The 17,589-nt window shown below is 50.9% G+C and overlaps 1 protein-coding gene across 3 annotated transcripts in view; it reads right to left on the reverse strand.

Annotated features, from left to right (window-relative positions):
- The window catches only part of Ap2a2 (adaptor related protein complex 2 subunit alpha 2), a 78,746-nt gene that overhangs the window by 23,443 nt on the left and 37,714 nt on the right, over positions 1 to 17,589 (reverse strand). For 2 of the 3 annotated variants that reach the window (XM_070009763.1, XM_070009762.1), the window contains exons 5-9: positions 14,501 to 14,630; positions 10,806 to 10,907; positions 8,188 to 8,296; positions 2,795 to 2,945; positions 2,231 to 2,399 (exon numbers count right to left, since the gene is read on the reverse strand). In XM_070009763.1, coding sequence (XP_069865864.1) covers positions 2,231 to 2,399; positions 2,795 to 2,945; positions 8,188 to 8,296; positions 10,806 to 10,907; positions 14,501 to 14,630 — 661 coding nt within the window. The remainder of the gene's footprint in view (positions 1 to 2,230; positions 2,400 to 2,794; positions 2,946 to 8,187; positions 8,297 to 10,805; positions 10,908 to 14,500; positions 14,631 to 17,589) is intronic. The other variant, XM_070009764.1, reaches the window with a different exon arrangement.

The raw sequence follows: 17,589 nt of genomic DNA on the forward strand, positions 1-17,589 counted from the left end.
TTCAAACCTTAGGTCTCAGCCTCCTGAGTAGCGGACTACAAGTGTGAGCCAACTTCACCTACCACAATTCTGGAATTTTAATCTTTTAAAAAATATGAGGGGCTGGGAAGGTGGCTCAGTGGTAGAGCGCTTGCCTTGCATGCCTGAGGCCCTGAGTTCGATTCCTCAGCACCACATAAGCAAAAAGAAAAAAGCCGGAAGTGGCGCTGTGGCTCAAGTGGTAGAGTGCTAGCCTTGAGCTGAAGAGCTGAGGGACAGCGCCCAGGCCCAGAGTTCAGGCCCCACAACCGGACCCAAAAATAAAAAAATAAAAATAAAAATAAAAATAAAAATCTGAGAAACACCAGGTGCCAGTGGCTCACACCTGTAATCATAACTACTCAGGAGGCTGAGATCTGAGGATCACGGTTCAAAGCCAGCCTGGGCAGGAAAGCCTTTAAGACTCTTATCTCCAATAAACCAGCAGAAAACCAGAAGTGGCGCTATGGCTTCAGTGGTAGAGTGCTCGCCCTGGGCTGAAGAGCTGCGGGACAGCACCCAGGCCCAGTTCAAGACCCACGTCTGACCAAAAAAAAAAAAAATCTGAGAAGCAGCCAGGTGCTGGTGGCTGGCACCTGTAATCCTATCTACTCTGGAGGCCCAAATCTGAGGACCCTGGTTGGAAGCCAGATGGGACAGCAAAGTCATGAGACCCTTATCTCCAATTAACCACTTAAAAGCTAGAAGTGGTGCTGTGGCTCAAAGTGGTAAAGTACTGCTCTTGAGCAAAGGATCTCAGAGACAGCACCCAAAGCCCTGAGTTCAAGCCCCAGGACTAACAGAAGAAGAAAAAAAAAAAAAAAAAACTAAGAAGCTAGGCACAATAGCTCTACCTGTAATCCTAGATATTTAGACAGCAGAGGCTGAAGCTTGCGGTGCAAGGTTAGCCTGTGTAAAGAATACTAGAGAGGCCGGGCGCTGGTGGCTCACGCCTGTAATCCTAGCTACTCAGGAGGCTGAGATCTGAGGATCACGGTTCAAAGCCAGCCCGGGCAGGAGAGACTGTGAGACTCCTATCTCCAATAAACCACCAGAAAACCAGAAGTGGCGCTGTAGCTCAAGTGGTAGAGCTCTAGCCTTGAGCTGAGGAGCTGAGGGACAGCACCCAGGCCCAGAGTTCAAGCCCCACGACCGACAAAAAAAAAAAAAAGAATACTAGAGAGGCTCTCTTAACCAGTGTCTTGGCACAGTGTGTATGCCTGTCATCTTAAGCTATGGGGAAAGCACAAATAGGATGTCTGCGGTCCCAACCAGCCCAGGTATAAAGTGAGACCTGTTTAACCCTCTGTATATCAGCTTTACAATAAAAATAAATTAAAAAAAAAGAAAAGTAGGGCTGAGAAGGTGGCTCAGTGGTAGCACGCTTGCCTTGCATGCATGAAGCCCTGGTTCGATTCCTCAGCACCACATAAGAAAAAAGAAAAAAGAAAGCTGGAAGTGGCGCTGTGGCTCAAGTGTAGAGTGCTAGCCTTGAGCTGAAGAGCTGAGAGACAGCGCCCAGGCCCAGAGTTCAGGTCCCACGACCGGACCCCCCAAAAAGAAAAAGTAACCAATGCAGAAGGGGTGGTGGAGTCCCTCATGTGGCAGAGTGACTGCCTAGCAAGCACCAGGTACTGGAAAAATAAGCCTAGGGGCATGGTGCAAGAGGTAGAACACCTGCCTAGAAAGCATGAAGCCCTGAGTTCAAACCCTTACTACCAAAAATAAAAAAAAAATTTTTTTGGATCGGTCGTGGAGCTTGAACTCTGGGCCTGGGCTCTGTCAGCTCTTCAGCTCACGGCTAATGCTCTACCACTTGAGCCACAGTGTCCCTTCCAAAATAAAAAATTCTTGACAGTCAATTTTGCTTTACAAAGCATGAGGTTTCCTGGAAGTAATAACAAATATTTCATCTTCCTACCAAAACCAGAACTTTACTGAAGAGTGCCACATAAGGCTGTCACATAATGACCTGCTCGGCCCCAAGGCCAGGACTGACTGGGGGGGCAGGGTTGGTTACTGGGGTCTCACTGCAAGAACCAAGCAACTCGGCTTCGAGTGACACTAATCCACTCTCACTCCCAAAGGTAAGTCCACCCTAAACTACAGCAGGGGACCAGAGCCGGGCCATCTGCTGAGGGACAGGAAGACCATGGAGCGGGGCCATCTGCCGAGAGACAGGAGGCACCACGCTAATCTAGTGCCGGCGCACCTTGAGGGCGTTGATGACAGTCTCGATGTGGGTCTTGACAGCCTCGTGGGAGAACTCAGAGCTGGCCAGCGTGCACATGCTCTCCAGGGCCAGGTAGCGCAGGTTGGTCTCCCGGTGCTGAAGAAACTGGCCCAGCTGGTTGCAGGCGCGGACAAGCAGGTTTGGCTCACTACAAGATGAGGGAGACATGGTAAAAAGGGTCACGGTGAGGAGCCACATGCTGAGGAGGGGGCACCTTGCACCCCTCTGCTGGAGATGGACACAGCCATGTCCACAGCCCCAGGAGACCTCAAGCCATTTAGAGTACAGCTCCATTCTAAGCAAAGCCAACAGTTCACACGAGCCCTGGCTCCCTCTGTGTAGGCAGACAAGAGAAATCACTCAGGCACAAGGAGGCTGGAGGAGGTGCTATGGATGAGGGTGAGCCAGCAGAGCCACGGGGGGGTGGGGGGGGTGCAGGGGGGAACGCTCTGAGGGCAAAGAGGGCTGAAGAAGGGAGAGGAAGAGACCAAGAGCTAGAAAGGAGCAACACCTGAACAGATGCCAGTGCCCCCTGTGGCTCACCTGTCATGGTGGATGATGAGGCTGATGGCCTCAAACAGCACGGCATTCTTCGCATTCGAGTGCTGGACTTTTTTGGACTTGGGTGGTTCCTGGGCCTTGTTCAGGATGGTTTCCAAGCACTCAGTCAGGCGGCCTCGCACTGCAGGATCTTCTGGGCAAGACAAGATTGTTAGCTGGGCTCCTGGCCCTAAATCTACCCAGCCCTGGCCCCTAGGAAAGAGCCCCCCCCCCCCCCACTAGCTGTACATGTTGTGGGCACTGCAGATACAATCATGCTCGGCGCCGTACGTGGCTGGGAACACTTGAAGAACCAAGTGAGACAAAAATGAGCAAGCCTCGCTGTTCCTATGAGTGGAATAAACATCAGAATTAAAAGGTCCAGCAGCTATGGAAGTGACACCTCATTTTAATGCAACTAACTGGCAGAGCACTTCTGCTGAGATTAAGAGATTAGTCATGAGAAAACAAAATCCAACAGACGTGAGCAAGGCATGCTTACAAAGCTCAAGGGGAAAGCTTGATAGAGCTCTCCTGCTCTGATGAACAAAAGAAAACACTGTAAATCCCAGGACACATAGAAGAAACCCTCTATACAACACAGTAATCACAAAACTTATTTTTAAAAATGAGAAAGAAAAAATATAATTCAATTAAAAGCCACAAAACAAAAGACAAAAGGGCAGTGGCTCATCCCTGTAATCCCAGTCAGGAAACTAAGATCAAATACATATAAATTACTTGATATAGCCGGGCGCTTGTGGCTCACGCCTGTAATCCTAGCTACTCAGGAGGCTGAGATCTGAGGATCACAGTTCAAAGCCAGTCCAGGCAGGAAAGTCCGAGAGACTCTTATCTCCAATAAACCACTGGTTTATTATTAGCGCCAGAAGTGGCGCTGTGGCTCAAGTGGTAGAGCGCTCTCCTTGAGCTTAAGAGGTGAGGGACAGCACTCAGACCCAGAGTTCAAGCCCCACAACTGACCAGTATTTTTAAATCAGCAGTACATTCAGCCTATTACAAAACAGCCCTTTGGCAACAGCGCACAGAGGAGCCCCTGAAAATGGCACTGTGGAAACTGAGATCCGGGTGTCCAGGCATGGGGGAAAGGGCAGAGCTCCCGCCAACCAGTTAGTCAGAAAACGCTGGGGCAGAACTAAAAGCCTCAGACAGGGATGTCGAGGCCAACATTCACTGAGAGGCTAAGGGGAAGGAGGGGCCGAATCTGTGGCCCCAGCCTCAGTGAAGGGCCAGCCTGTCCGAGAACTGCTGGGGCCAGACAGGGGCAAAGGTAGCCCTTGAAGTGAGTACAGCCCCATGGGAACAAGGTTCACTCAGTGTAAACAGGGATTCAGCACAAGGCACAATGCCTACGTGCATATGACCATACAAAATAATGTTTATCAAAATGAACTCCAGGAAATGGAAATGCTGCTGCTTTTGTGTTTTCTTTGTGCCTTGTTTTATTAATCTGTCTTTCGGAGGGTAAGTGGAGGCACAGAACGGAGGGACAAAGGGTGAACAAACAGTAATACTAGACACAATGTTGAAAATAACCTATACGACTTGTGGGTGGGGATGGAAGGGAAAAACAGAACAAGGGAAAGGGGTGACACTGTCCAAAAAGAAATGTACTCATTATCTCATTTATGTAACTCTAGCCCCTCTATGTACATTACTTACAATAACAATTTTAATTTTTTCAAAGGTATTCAGCAGAGAGAGTTACCTGACATTAGCAAACAAAAGTCTCCCACACAAATATAAATAGGTTATAAGATTGAGTCAGGCAAAAGGGCTCAGGAGACAAAGACAGAAGGAGACAGAAGGAAACAGAAGGTAGGCAGCCACATGAGCAAAAGCAAGTAAGACCCTATCTTAAGGTCGGGAAGTAGCTGTGGCTCATGTGATAGAGTGCTAGCCTTGAGCAAAAGCACTCAAGGATAGCACCCAGGCCCCCAGTTCAAGCCTTACCACGGGGGGGGGGGGGGGGAGGAATAAGGGGTACAACACAAGGTAGGCAAGATAATACCTAATTAAATAATTGAAAGAAAAAAAGGCGAGGGGATAGACTCAAGCCATAGAGCACTTGCCTAGAAAGTAGGAGGCTCTGAATTTAAAAACCAAACATGCCAGGCACCAGTGGCTCACGCCTGTAATCCTAGCTACTCAGGAGGCTGAGATCTGAGGATCACAGTTCAAAGCCAGCCTGGGCAGAAAAGTCCATGAGACTCTGATCTCCAATAAACCACTAGAAAACCAGAAGTGGTGCTGTGGTTCAAGAGGTAGAACACTCTCCTTGAGCTGAAGAGTGCAGGGACAGCACCCAGGCCCAGAGTTCAAGCCCCAGGACCGACAAAAAATAAAAATGATAAAAATAAAAATAAAAAATCCAAACACAATACCCAAAAATTGAGAGGAAGGAGTTTGAACAGAATAATCAGCCAGGCACCAGTGGCTCACACCTGTCATACCAGCTACTCAGGAGGCTGAGATCTGAGGATTGTGGTTCAAAGCCAGCCCAGGCAGAAAGGTCCAAGAGATTCTTATCTCCAATTAATCACCAGAAAATCAGAAGTGGCAACTGTGGCTTAAGCAGTAGAGGACTAGCCTTGAGCTGAAGAGCTCAGGGACAGCGCCCAGGCCCAGAGTTCAAGCCCATGACTGACAAAAGAAAAAAAAGGGTATTAAAGTTTGAACTTAGGGTCTTGAGTTTGCTAGGCAGGTATCCCACCATTTAAGGTATGTCTCTACTTTTTTATTCCCTCCCTCCCTCCCTCCTTTTTGTTGGTAATAGGTCTTGAACTCAGGGTCTCACACTTTCAGCTGGCCTGTTTGCTCAAGGCTGGCACTCTATACCTTGTTTGGGTAGTTAACTGGAGATGAGAATCTCACAGACTTTCCTGCCCCTGCTGGCTTTGAACTGTGATCCTCAGATCTCAGCTTCCTGAGTAGCTAGGATGACAGGCACAAGCCACAATGCCCAGCTTTGCTCTCTTTTTTTTTTGGGGGGGGGGGTCCGGTCGTGGGGCCTGAACTCTGGGCCTGGGGACTGTCCCTCAGCTCTTCAGCTCAAGGCTAGCGCTCTACTACTTGAGCCACAGCACCACTTCCGGCTTTTTTCTTTTTGCTTATGTGGTGCTGAGGAATCAAACCCAGGGCCTCAGGCATGCAAGGCAAGTGCTCTACCACTGAGCCACCTTCCCAGCCCCTCTCATTATTTTTAATAGTCTCATGTTTTTGCCTGATATAACCTGAACCTTGATCCTCCTATTTACACTTTCTATATAGCTAGAATGACCAGCATGTTCAACCATGCCCAGCTTTTTTATTTGACGAAACCAGATCTCATGGATTTTTTGGCCAGGCTAGCCTTGAACTTCAATCTTCCTAATGTCCACTTCCCAAGTAGCTAGGATTTCAGAGGTAAGCCACTGTGCTCAGCTAACAAAAATTTTAATTTCACATTCTTCAAGAGATTCTATATCTAGATTCTTCCCTTAGAAGTCAAATGTATCTTGGATGAAACAGAAACATAAAGATATCAAACTATTAAAACTTTAAAACTCGAATTTTCTAATTTCAAAGTTTTAGTTAAGAAGGCTATCTTCAGGGCTGGGAAGGTGGCTCAGTGGTAGAGCGCTTGCCTTGCATGCCTGAGGCCCTGGGTTCGATTCCTCAGCACCACATAAGCAAAAAGAAAAAAGCCCGAAGTGGCGCTGTGCACAGGCTCAAGTGATAGAGCGCTAGCCTTGAGCTGAAGAGCTGAGGGACAGCGCCCAAGCCCAGAGTTTCAGGCCCCACGACCGGACCCAAAAAAACAAAAAAAACAAAAAAAAAAGGCTATCTTCAGAGTTCTACCTTTATGATTTCATGTAACTTTAGTTTCTTATTTCAAATACAGCCACACTAGAGGTAAGTGCTTCATCATTTTGGGGGATCTGGGTGAGACACAAGTCTATCCTTTGCATCCTCAGCTAAATTGCTTATGCTGTAGTAAGTTTCTCACATAATCATTAAAATACATCTGCTAAATTTTTTTTAACTCTCATCTAGCAGTAGTGACTGACTCAGATACTCAAGGGGCTGGGGTCGGGAGACAAGCTCTCAAGACCCTTCTCAACCAATAAAAAGACGGGTGTGGTAGTGCATGCCATCCTCCCAGCCACACAAGGGGCCATGGTCCAGACCAGCCGGGCAAAAAGCCAGACCCTACTTTAAAAATAGAAACAAAAAAGGGGTTAGGGTTGTGACTCAAACAGCAGAACACCTGCCTAGCAAACTCAAGACCCTGAATTCAAACCCTAGTACCACCAAAAAAAAAAAATGTTTAACTATACAGATCTATACTGTATAAAAGTACAGAGAAAGCTGGGCACCAGTGGCTTATGCCTGTAATCCTGGCTACTCAGGAGGCTGAGATCTGAGGATCATTGTTCAAAGCCGGCCCAGGCAGGAAAGTCTGTGAGACCCCTATCTCCAATTAACTACCAGAAAACCAGAAGTGGCGCTGTGGCTCAAGTGGTAGAGTGCTTGCCTTGAGCTGAAGAGCTAAGGGACAGCACAGCACCTAGGCCTAGAGTTCAAGTCCCATGACATACATAAATACATACATAAATAGATGTATAGAGAAGCCAGACACTGGTGGCTATAATCCTAGCTAGTCAGGAGGCTAAGATCTGAAGATCACAGTTCAAAGACTGCCCAGGCAAGAAAGTCCATGAGACACTTATCCCCAATTAACTGTCAAAAAAAAAAAGCCAAAAGTTGAGCTGTGGTTCAAAGTGGTAGAATAACAGTCTTGAGCAAAAACATTCAGGGGTTGGGAAGGTGGCTCAGTGGTAAGAGTGCTTGCCTTGCATGCATGAGGCCCTGGGTTCGATTCCTCAGCACCACATATGTAGAAAATGCTGCAAGTGGCGCTGTGGCTCAAGTGGTAGAGTGCTAGCCTTGAGCTAAAGAGCTCAGGGTCAGCGCCCAGGCCCAGAGTTCAGGCCTCACAACCAAAGAAAAAAAACAAAAAAACAAAAAAAACATTCAGTGTCCAGGCCCTAAGTTCAAGCCCCAGGACCAGCACTAAAAAAATAATACAAAGAAAGAAACCCATGACTTAGCAGGACTGTGTTGTGATAACAGCTTCATGAAAACAGGATGTAGGGCAGTATCAATCCAGGGACAAGACATTGTATACTAACAAACTGAAGACATTGAGCTAAGCTCTTCCAGTGAGCGCTGGTGAGGGACCTCCTGGGAGGGGCCTGGGCACATCTCTAGGAAGAGGGTTTACAGGAACCAGCACCTGGGGAGGGGGGTGGAATTCATGGGAACACCTGGATGAAGGGGAACATTGTCTGGGGGAGGGGAAATGAGAACACCCAAGGGATGGGGAACATTACCTGGGGGTGGGTAACACTGCAACAACCTCAGAAGTTTGACTGACAGCCAGGGAGCAGGGACAAAGTAGTAAGTATAATCCTGAAGATCTGTTGACGCAGATGTCACAATCTGTAAGACAATCCACAGGGGTGAGACAACTATTTCCTGCTGGCTCCTTGGGCCATGCCTTCCTGAACACCAGCTTGTTGCTAGAATCAGCTGTATGAGCACTGTTTCCTATCTCCCAGAGAGAGACACTATGGCCACCCTCCTGCGGCCTAACAGTGGACAGTGCTCAGCTGCTCGGCGTCACCACGAACACCGCTCTTCAGCACCCTGCCACAGATGCTCCAGACAACAGCAAACACTCCACCTTTCCTTTGTGGGCTAGGAAACTAGTCAGACACCAGAGAGCGTCTTCTAGTCCTTCAGAGGGGGAAGAAATGCCCAGGACGCCAGCATGCTGGTTACTCCACAACCTACAGCCCCCAGGACGAGACCCAGCGTCCCGACTCCTGGCTCCACTCAGGGCTCTACCCCTGGTCCAGTATCTTCCTAGTGCAGCAGACCCTGAGCCAGTATTCTGACAAGTAGCTCATTCTACAAGCACACAGCACACTTCCTGCTCCAAGGGCTCACAGCGCTTTCCCACCCTCACTACGAAGTGCACGTGTGTAACACTGTTTGGCATCCATAAGCCCAGTTCTAGGCTGCAAAACATAGCCTGAGCTCAGGTGTGGTCACACCTGTAGGTGGCAGACCTCAACACTGTCTGCCAAAGAAAGGACTTAACAGGACAAATATAGCAAGTAGTCAAACAGCATACAGCCAGACGAAGCAGAAAAACAAGTACACGTTTCAGTGTAACACAGTGACAGAGCTAATATGGGCTGTCTTAAAAACATATGAAGCTGAAGCCATGGCTTATTTTCCCTGTCTCTATGTTAGGAAGGAAGGAAGGGAAAGAAGAAGAAAGGGAGGGAGAGAGGGAGGGAGGGGGAGGGAAGGAAAACATCAGAGAAGACCAATCAAATGAAAAACTAATTCTTCACAAAGAAATTACATGGTTGGAAGGTGGCTCAGTGGTAGTATGCTTGCCTCACATGCATGAGGCCCTGGGTTCGATTCCTCAGCACTACATAAACAGAAAAGGCCAGAAGTGGCACTATGGCTCAAGTGGTAGAGTACTAGCCTCAAGCTAAAGAGCTCAGAGATGGTGCCCAGGCCTAGAATTCAAATCCCACAACCAAAAAAAGAAAGAAAAAAAGTACCATGGTTTTGGGACTGGTAATGTGGCTTAGTGGTAGAGTGTTTGCCTAACATCCATGTGGCCCTGTGCCCGATTCCTCCATAGCACATAAACAAAAAACGCCAGAATATGCTGTGGCTCAAGTAGTGGAGTGCTAGCCTTGAGCAAAAGAAGCTCAGAGACAGTGCCCAGGCCCTGAATTCAAGTCCCAGGCCTGTCAAGAAAAAAAAAAAAAAAAAGTTGGGACCACGGGCATGATGGCTGGGAGCATGTGACTCTAGTTAAAGCCCCCCCACACACACACACACACCAAAATGTATGGGGTTTTTTTGTTGTTTTTTTTTCAATTTCATGCTGGGTGCCAGTGGGTTTTATCTATGGTCCTAGCTACTCAGGAGGCCAAGATAAGACGATCCTAGTTTGAAGCCAGCCTGGGCAGAAAGTTCCAAGAGAATCTATTTCCAATTAACTAGCACAAAGCCAGAACTGGCAAAATGGCTCAAGTGATGGAGTGCTAGCTATGAGCAGAAAAGCCAAGCAGGAGTCCAAGCCCCAGTGTCAGCACAAACCAACAAAAAGAAGAGATGCATGTTCATAAAGGCATGTTCAAGCTGGGCACCAGTTCACACCTGTAATCCTAGCTACTCAAGAAGCTGAGATCCAAGGATCACATTTTGACACCAGCCTGGGCAGTAAAGGCCATAAGACTCATTGCCAATTAACCACCAAAAAATCAGAAGTGGAGCTACGGCTCAAGTGGTAGAGTACCAGCCTTGAGCACAAAAGCTCAGACACAGCGCCCAATCCCTGAGGTCAAACCCCAAAACTAGCACACAAAAACAAAAACAAAAAGGCAAGGTGACTCAAGACCCAGCAGGACCGTGAGGCGCCAAGGCTGCTGGGCGGGACAACACGGCTTTGGGCAGACTCCAGAAGCCAGGAGGCCAGTGTGGGCGGGAGCGGGAAGCAGTGCCCCATCTGGGAGCGGGGTGGTCCCAGGATAGAAGATGCCACTGGAAAACAGACACCTCACAGGCAGACAGCGTGCCAGCTGTGGCCAGCCTGAGGGAACCCTCAGAAGAGCAGGAACCTCAGAGGGAAGACGTGCACATCTGACTACATCAGCTGTCACTCTCACGGACTCGGTGAGGACAGTGGCACGGCGAAGCTCAGGGGCACACACCTGTACCGACAAGCTCTCGGGCGGCTGACCCTGCGCCTGCCCACAGAGTGGAAGAGGAGGCTACTCAACGGAAGTTTAAAGAAACCTAAGGACTGGTCATGACAGTTTCCACTCCTGAATTTACCAAGTGGTCACATAGCCTACATTCTAAAAAAGTAAACTAATAGACAAGCCCCACCCTGCCATCCATCCCTGCCAGTACTCACTCTGCTCAACCTGGAGACAGCCAGGGAAACGGAGGTCTTGAACTCCTCAGGATTCTTCTGGGCCAGTGTGGTGATGAGGCTGGTGGCTGCGGTCACCACTCCCTTAAAAACAGACAGCAGGAGGCAGTGTGAGTCCAGCCAGGGTACTGGAGCTCGGGCGGGGAAGGGGAAGCCCAGGCCGCACACAGCTACAGATAGAGCAGGAGGCCTGCCCCCACCCCCCCACCCCCCCCCCCCCCCCCCCCGCCAGCCTCTGCGACCACCTGCTGGGACCAGCTCTGACTCGTCATTCTGTCCACTATGGAAGCGCTCATGTCACAGCCCTGCCTCCTCTCACCCCCAGCTCAGAAGCACTGAACGCGGGCCCATGCCAGATGGGACAGCTTCCCTGCGGGGTCCCCCCAAACCACTGGGGTCAAGTAAGAGCAGCTCACACCCCAAGGAAGCACAGTGGTCTCGCAGGAGGCGTGAAGGTCGCCATCCCAGGACAGCCAACCGTTGTTCCCAGTAACTGCTCTTGAACGATTTTAGTTAAGAAAAGAAATTCACTACATCAATCCTTAGGTGAGAATGTTGACACACGCCTGTACTCCCTGTACTCAGGAAACTAGGGCAGGAGCCGGGTAGTGGTGGCTCATGCCTGTAATCCTAGCTACTCAGGAGGCTGAGATCTGAAGATCGCAGTTCAAAGCCAGCCCGGACAGGAAAGACCGTGAGACTCCTATCTCCAATAAACCACTAGAAAACCGGAAGTGGCGCTGTAGCTCAAGTGGTAGAGCACTTGCCTTGAGCTGAAGAGCTGAGGGACAGTGCCCAGGCCCAGAGTTCAAGCCCCACAACCGACCAAAAAAAAAAAAAAAAAAGGAAACTAGGGCAGGAAGACTGCAAATTCAAGACCAGCTACAGCTACATGAGGAAAACGCTGTCTCAAATTAAATAAATAAGGCCGGGCGCCGGTGGCTCATGCCTGTCATCCAAGCTAGTCAGGAGGCTGAGATCTGAGGATCACGGTTCAAAGCCAGCCAGGGCATAAAAGTCCGTGAGTCCCTTATCTCCAATAAACCACCAGAAAACCAGAAGTAGCACTGTGGCTCAAGCGGTAGAGTGCTCACTTGAGCTGATGAGCGCAGGGATAGCTCCCAAGCCCAGAGTCCAAACCCCACAACCAACAAAATAAACAAACAAACACAAGTATGCCAGGTACCAGTGCTCACACCTGTCATCCTAGCTACTTAGGAGGCTGAGATCTGAGGATCATGGTGCGAAGTCAGCCTGGGTAGGAAAGTCTGTGAGAAATCTTAGCTCCAATCAACCACCAAAAAGCCAGAATGCAGCTGTGGCCCAAGTGTTAAAGCGTTAGCCTTGAGCAAAAAAGCTTGAGGACAGGGCCTAAACCGGAGTTCAAGTACCAGGACCAACAAAAATAAATAATAAAACAAGTTTTCCCACAACCCTAAAAATTAAAATATTTAGAACTACAAATACATGAGCAGCTAGCTCAGGGACCATCCGGAGGTACTCCCTTCTGCCCTCCCTTCCCGCCTCCCCTGTGACCCTGCCTGAGAGCAGGCCCACCTGGAGGCCTGCGACCGCCTAGTGAAATGTGGAGGTGGCGTTCAGCAAACAGACCTAACTGCCCTTTCCTGAGCGGCTCAGTGGGCAAATGACTGCTGACAGATCTCCTGTGTCCCACAGAGAATTCTGAGAACCCTGAGGCTTGTGGGCATGGCTGCATCTGTGCAGTGAGCTGCTCAGCCTGGCTCCAAGCCCCCTGACACTCAGCTCCTCCCAGTGGCTGTCCTCTCCTCCCCACAGCCTGGCAGGAAGCGAGTTCATGGAGCACTGCTGCCATGCTGGAACAGTGCCCTCCTCCTCCCCAGACCAGCTGCTCCTCCACCTGACCCTCAGGCCCAGCTCAGGTCTAGGTCCACTCCCCACCAGGGCAGCGCAGCACCTGCCTGATTGATACCTCAAGCTTGACCCTAACTGCCCCGCCTCCACACCTCCATTCCTCTCACCCCCCTGCACAAGGTGGCCCTGAGCCCTGACACTGCTCATTCACTTCCAGTGGGCAGCTAACACTTCCCAAGTCCCAGAAGCTGAGAGCAGGGAAGGCTGGGCAAAGCCACATGTGAAGAGTAGGAAAGAGGAAGGTTAGAGGTCTTCCTGGCCTGCACGTGGCAACTTCTACCTTACTCACATCAAGCTGAGGGTCTACCTACTGAAAGAAAGGATGCTAGCCACAGCACTAGGCAATTAAGTCACACACATGAAAACCCACAAGCAAGCCGGGTGCCAGTGGCTCACGCCTGTAATCCTAGCTACGCAGGAGGCTGAGATCTGAGGATCATGGTTCAAAGCCAGCCTGGGCAGGAAAGACCGTGAGACTCATCTCCACTAAACCACTAGAAAATCAGAAGTGGCTCAAGAGCACTGGCCTTGAGCTGAAGAGAGCAGGGACAGTGCCCAAGCCCAGAGTTCAAGCCCCACGACCGACCAAAAAAAAAAAGAAAAGAAAGAAAGAAAACCCACAAGCAAACTACCTGCCAGGCACCAGTGGCTCCTACCTACAATCCTAGCTACCAGCCTGGCAGAATAGACAAACCTGACAAACTCATTGCCAATAACCAGCAAAAAGGAGGAATTAGAGGTGAGGTTCAAAGCAGAGAGTGCCGTTGTAAGCAAAAAAACATAGTTCTGGTCCCCAGTACACATACATACTTATCTGTCTCTCTCTGTCCCTCTCTCTCTCTCTCCCCTGACTCCCCTCTCTCCATGTAGCTGTGGTCCCAGCATCGCAGTATCCATTGAGAGGGTCCTTCGGGCACCTTAGGCCAGGCCCTGCCACTCAGAAAAACACTGTGCTGTGGCCACGCACCTCTGAGGCCGATGCCACGCGCCAGAGCCGCAGGACCGCAGTCCTCCACAGAAAGTGCTGTGGGCAGTCCTCACAGCTCGGCCTCACTGCACACTTCCGTGAGGCCTGAGCCTGAGATCCCCCAGGACCCACTGAGGCCCTCTGAAGACGCAGCCTGGTTTCAGAGGCTGGACTCGGCTACAAGTCCACCTGACAACGGCCTCCAGCAGTGAGTCTCCCCCGCCCCCGGCACCCAGCCTGCAGATGCTACTCGGCTCCCATCTGAGGGGCCCTGGCTGGTGGGCCCTCTCCCACACCGCAGGCACAGGAGTGTGATGGGGGCAGGCCCGGAGGCCGCACTCCACAGCACAGCATCCACCACACCCCACATGCTTCCCTCGGAGCTCACGTGCAATCACCTGTACTTCTAGCATCTGGAGATTTCTCCTGGGGAATAAGGCAGTAACAAACTAACACTCTCCCCTGCCAGTGGGCCAGACCCACTGACATGTCTGCTCAGGACAAGCCGTAAGGTACACTGTCCACCACCCGCTGCCACCAGCCTGGTCAGCCCCGCCCTGTGACAGCGGGCGCAGACCTCCTGTCCCTTCTATAAAGCAGGGTGCCAGCCCTAACAGGAGGGGCGTTGGCAGGAAGCCCAGCGCCCCACACCAGCAGCTGGCCGAGGAACTGGGATGGTCCACACAGACAGTGTCCCTGGGGGAGTCTGGGCTGGTGCCCAGCCACACGGGGGGGGGGGGGGGGGGGGGGGGACACCAGCACCATCACAGCTGCCCCTCGCAGTCACACCGGGCCCTTCTGCAGCAACAGGACTCACCAAATGCTGGTCGTTGAGGAGGTGCACCACTCGCGAAGTCCAGTCCCCCATTGGCACAAGGTCAGGTGATGTCCGGTAGAGGCGCAGCAGGCACAAGGCCGCGCTCTGCTTCACGCTGTCCATGGTATCCCTAGAAGACAGAGGTGAGCAGTCACTGCGGCTTGCGTGCCAAGCCCCGCACGGTAGAGCACCCCTCTCTGGGAGAGCATGCCAGGATCACCACAAAGGCTGGACATCAATGTGCTACTGCACAGGTCTCACTGAAGGACACAGTTCCGGTGGCCCAGCAGCCCTGCAGGCTCACCTCAAACAGCATCAACTTTCACACCTTTCCTGGCCGTGCAGGCTCTGCATGTTAGACCCATCGTGTTTTTGGCTATGGGTCCGACACACCCATTCTCACACCAGGAACGTGCCAGGGGCCTCCACCCACAAGTCCAGGGAGGCCCTTCTCACCTCCAGAATGCCATCGCGCTTCCACGCCCCCACACCTCACCCTGCCCGCCAGGCTGAGGAAGCAGGGCCGGAAGGGGTTGGGGGGCAGGCTCACACACAGACAGCATCTGCCCACTCCTGATATCCAAGATGGAGGAAGGGTTTTAACTTGTACCCAACAGCTGAACTGAGACAAGTGGGAGTGGGAATAGATTTTTGTTTTGTTTTGCTTTGTTATGGAAATACTAAGAACAAAACCCAAGACTTGGCCAGGCACTGGTGGCTCACGCCCGTAATCCCAGCTACACAGGGGCTGAGATCTGAGGATCGCAGTTCAAAGCCAGCCCAAGCAGGAAAGACCATAAGACTCTTATCTCCAGTAAAACCACCAGAAAACCAGAAGTGGCTGTAGCATAGCTCAAGTGGCAGAGTGCTAGTCTTGAGCTGAAGAGCTGAGGGACAGCACCCAGGCCCAGAGCTCAAGCCCCACAACACATAATAAAAAATAAAAAATAAAAAAATACAAGACTTTGCTAAGTGCTAGATTTCTAGCCCTTGGGGTATGAGTGGTTTGTTTGTTGCAGTGGAGGAGTCTTGGGGTCTGAACTTAGGGCCTTGTATTTGCTAGGTAGGTGTTCTACCAATTGGGCCATGCCTCCAACCCTTTTTGATCCTTATTATTTATTTTTCAAATGGGATTTCATGTTTTTGTTTTTGTTTTTTGTTTTTTTCAGTCCTGGGGCTTGAACTCTGGGCCTGGGCGCTGTCCCTCAGCTCTTCAGCTCAAGGCGAGTGCTCTACCACTTGAGCCACAGCACCACTTACAGTTTTTTGGTGTTTACTGAAGAGTTTCACGGACTTTCCTGCCCAAGATGACTTTGAACCATGATCCTAGGATGATGACAGGCTTGAGCCACTGAAGCCCGCTCCCGTCTTTTTTTATTTATGAACAGCTGGGATGACAGATGTGCTCCGCCATGCCCAGCTGTTGGTTGATATAGGATCACATGACATTTTTTGCCCAAGGCCCTGTTTAAGTCATGGCCTCATTATATATAGCCCAAGCTGGCTGCAAACTCACAATCCTCTGCCTCCACTCCCAAAAGCTGGGATCCTAAGTGTGTACCACCACACCCGCTCTCATCAGAAAGCTTAAAGAAAAAGCAGTTTGCACAAATGTGTCACTTCTGTGTCCTAGCCTGGCCTCAGCCTGTCAGGCCCAGTGTGAGACGGCCCTGCTTCCTTCCCCCACTGTGCATGCTGCCCACCCCACTGCCCCTTCCAGTCCCACGGCTGGAGAGCCCAGGGCCAACATCGAGCCTCAGGGAGCACACTGCCACCTCTTTCCTCTCCTCTCTTGTCTCTCTCTCGTCTCCCTCCAGGGTAACCCAAAGGCCAGAAGCACAATGGCTGCAGGTCTGAGGAGACACTAGGCCAGGCAAGGGTCAGCTGGCTTCTGATCAGCCCAGTGTGGAGAGCACTGGGGCCCCTCCCTCTCCCATCCTAGCCAGGAGGCTGCAGGCCCACCAGGAAGACCCTGTAGAGGCTGTCAGAATACACCTGAGATTGAGCCCATGTCCTCACAGTACTTCAGGTAAGGACTGCTGTTCCACAGAGAGGGAAGAGGAGAGACGGGGCTCTTTCCCATTTACTTCTTGGTTACTGATATTTATTCCTAAACAAGCAAAACCAATAGGAAAAACTCTCCATTCTCTTCCAGGACTCTCCCAAAGTTACTTGTGTGTGTGTGCATTTATGTGTATGTGCACGTGTGTGCATGTGCGTGTACATGCATTTGTGTGTATGCGTGTGCTGCTGGGGAAGGAACCAGGGCTTCATGCATGCTGGGCAAGTGCTCTGCCACTAACTGCATCCCCGGCTCAAAAATGTTTTATATACAAACACCCAGGAAAAGCGGCAGGCCCGTGCCCCTACTGGCTCCCTTCTAGCCCAAGGACCTCTGCTGAGCAGGCACCTCACTGTGGGCACCGCAGCCCCGGTCTCCAGGTCCTCTTGGGGCAACGTGACCTGGAGAAGGCTGGCACACACTGCACCTTCTCTCCAGCCTTGGCCACGAGCGAGAGAGCTGCATCCCTCGTGGCCTTGGCACCTGCCCAGTTCCTGAGCCATCCTGCGCCCCTCTGAATCCTGCTGGAGGCATAGCCAAGCGTATCAAAGGGTCAGATGTCCAACTCAACAAAACACCCTGAGCAGGCAGGGAAGCAAGCTAGGGCTATTTCAAACACTTCCATAGCCAGCCACTCAGCCCCACTCAGCTGCTCTCCAAATGAAGGGATAGGTGATGCAAATCCTCAGGGTCTGGGGCTTGGCCTTCTCTCCAAGGCTTATGGGAAAGGCAGGACAGAGCTCAACCACACTGAAAAGCAACTATGCTTCTTCCTTTGGTGCCATACAGGCCCTCCTGGGTCTGGTGTGGGTGGTGAGAGTCAGGGTTTTCTTCTCTTCCTTAAATCTCAGTGGTCAGCCAGACACTGTACTTCACATCTGTAATCTCAGCTACTTAGGAGGATCATGAATCAAGGCCAGTCCAGGCAAAAAATGAGCAAGATCCCATCTGAACAGAAAAGCTGGTCGTGATGACATGTGCCTGTAATTCCAGCCACGTGGTAACTCTGAAAGTAGAAGGATCTCAG

This window comes from Dipodomys merriami, unplaced genomic scaffold (genome assembly GCF_024711535.1).
Source record: "Dipodomys merriami isolate MVZ:Mamm:240054 unplaced genomic scaffold, mDipMer1.0.p SCAF_78, whole genome shotgun sequence".
Taxonomy (NCBI): Eukaryota; Metazoa; Chordata; class Mammalia; order Rodentia; family Heteromyidae; genus Dipodomys; species Dipodomys merriami.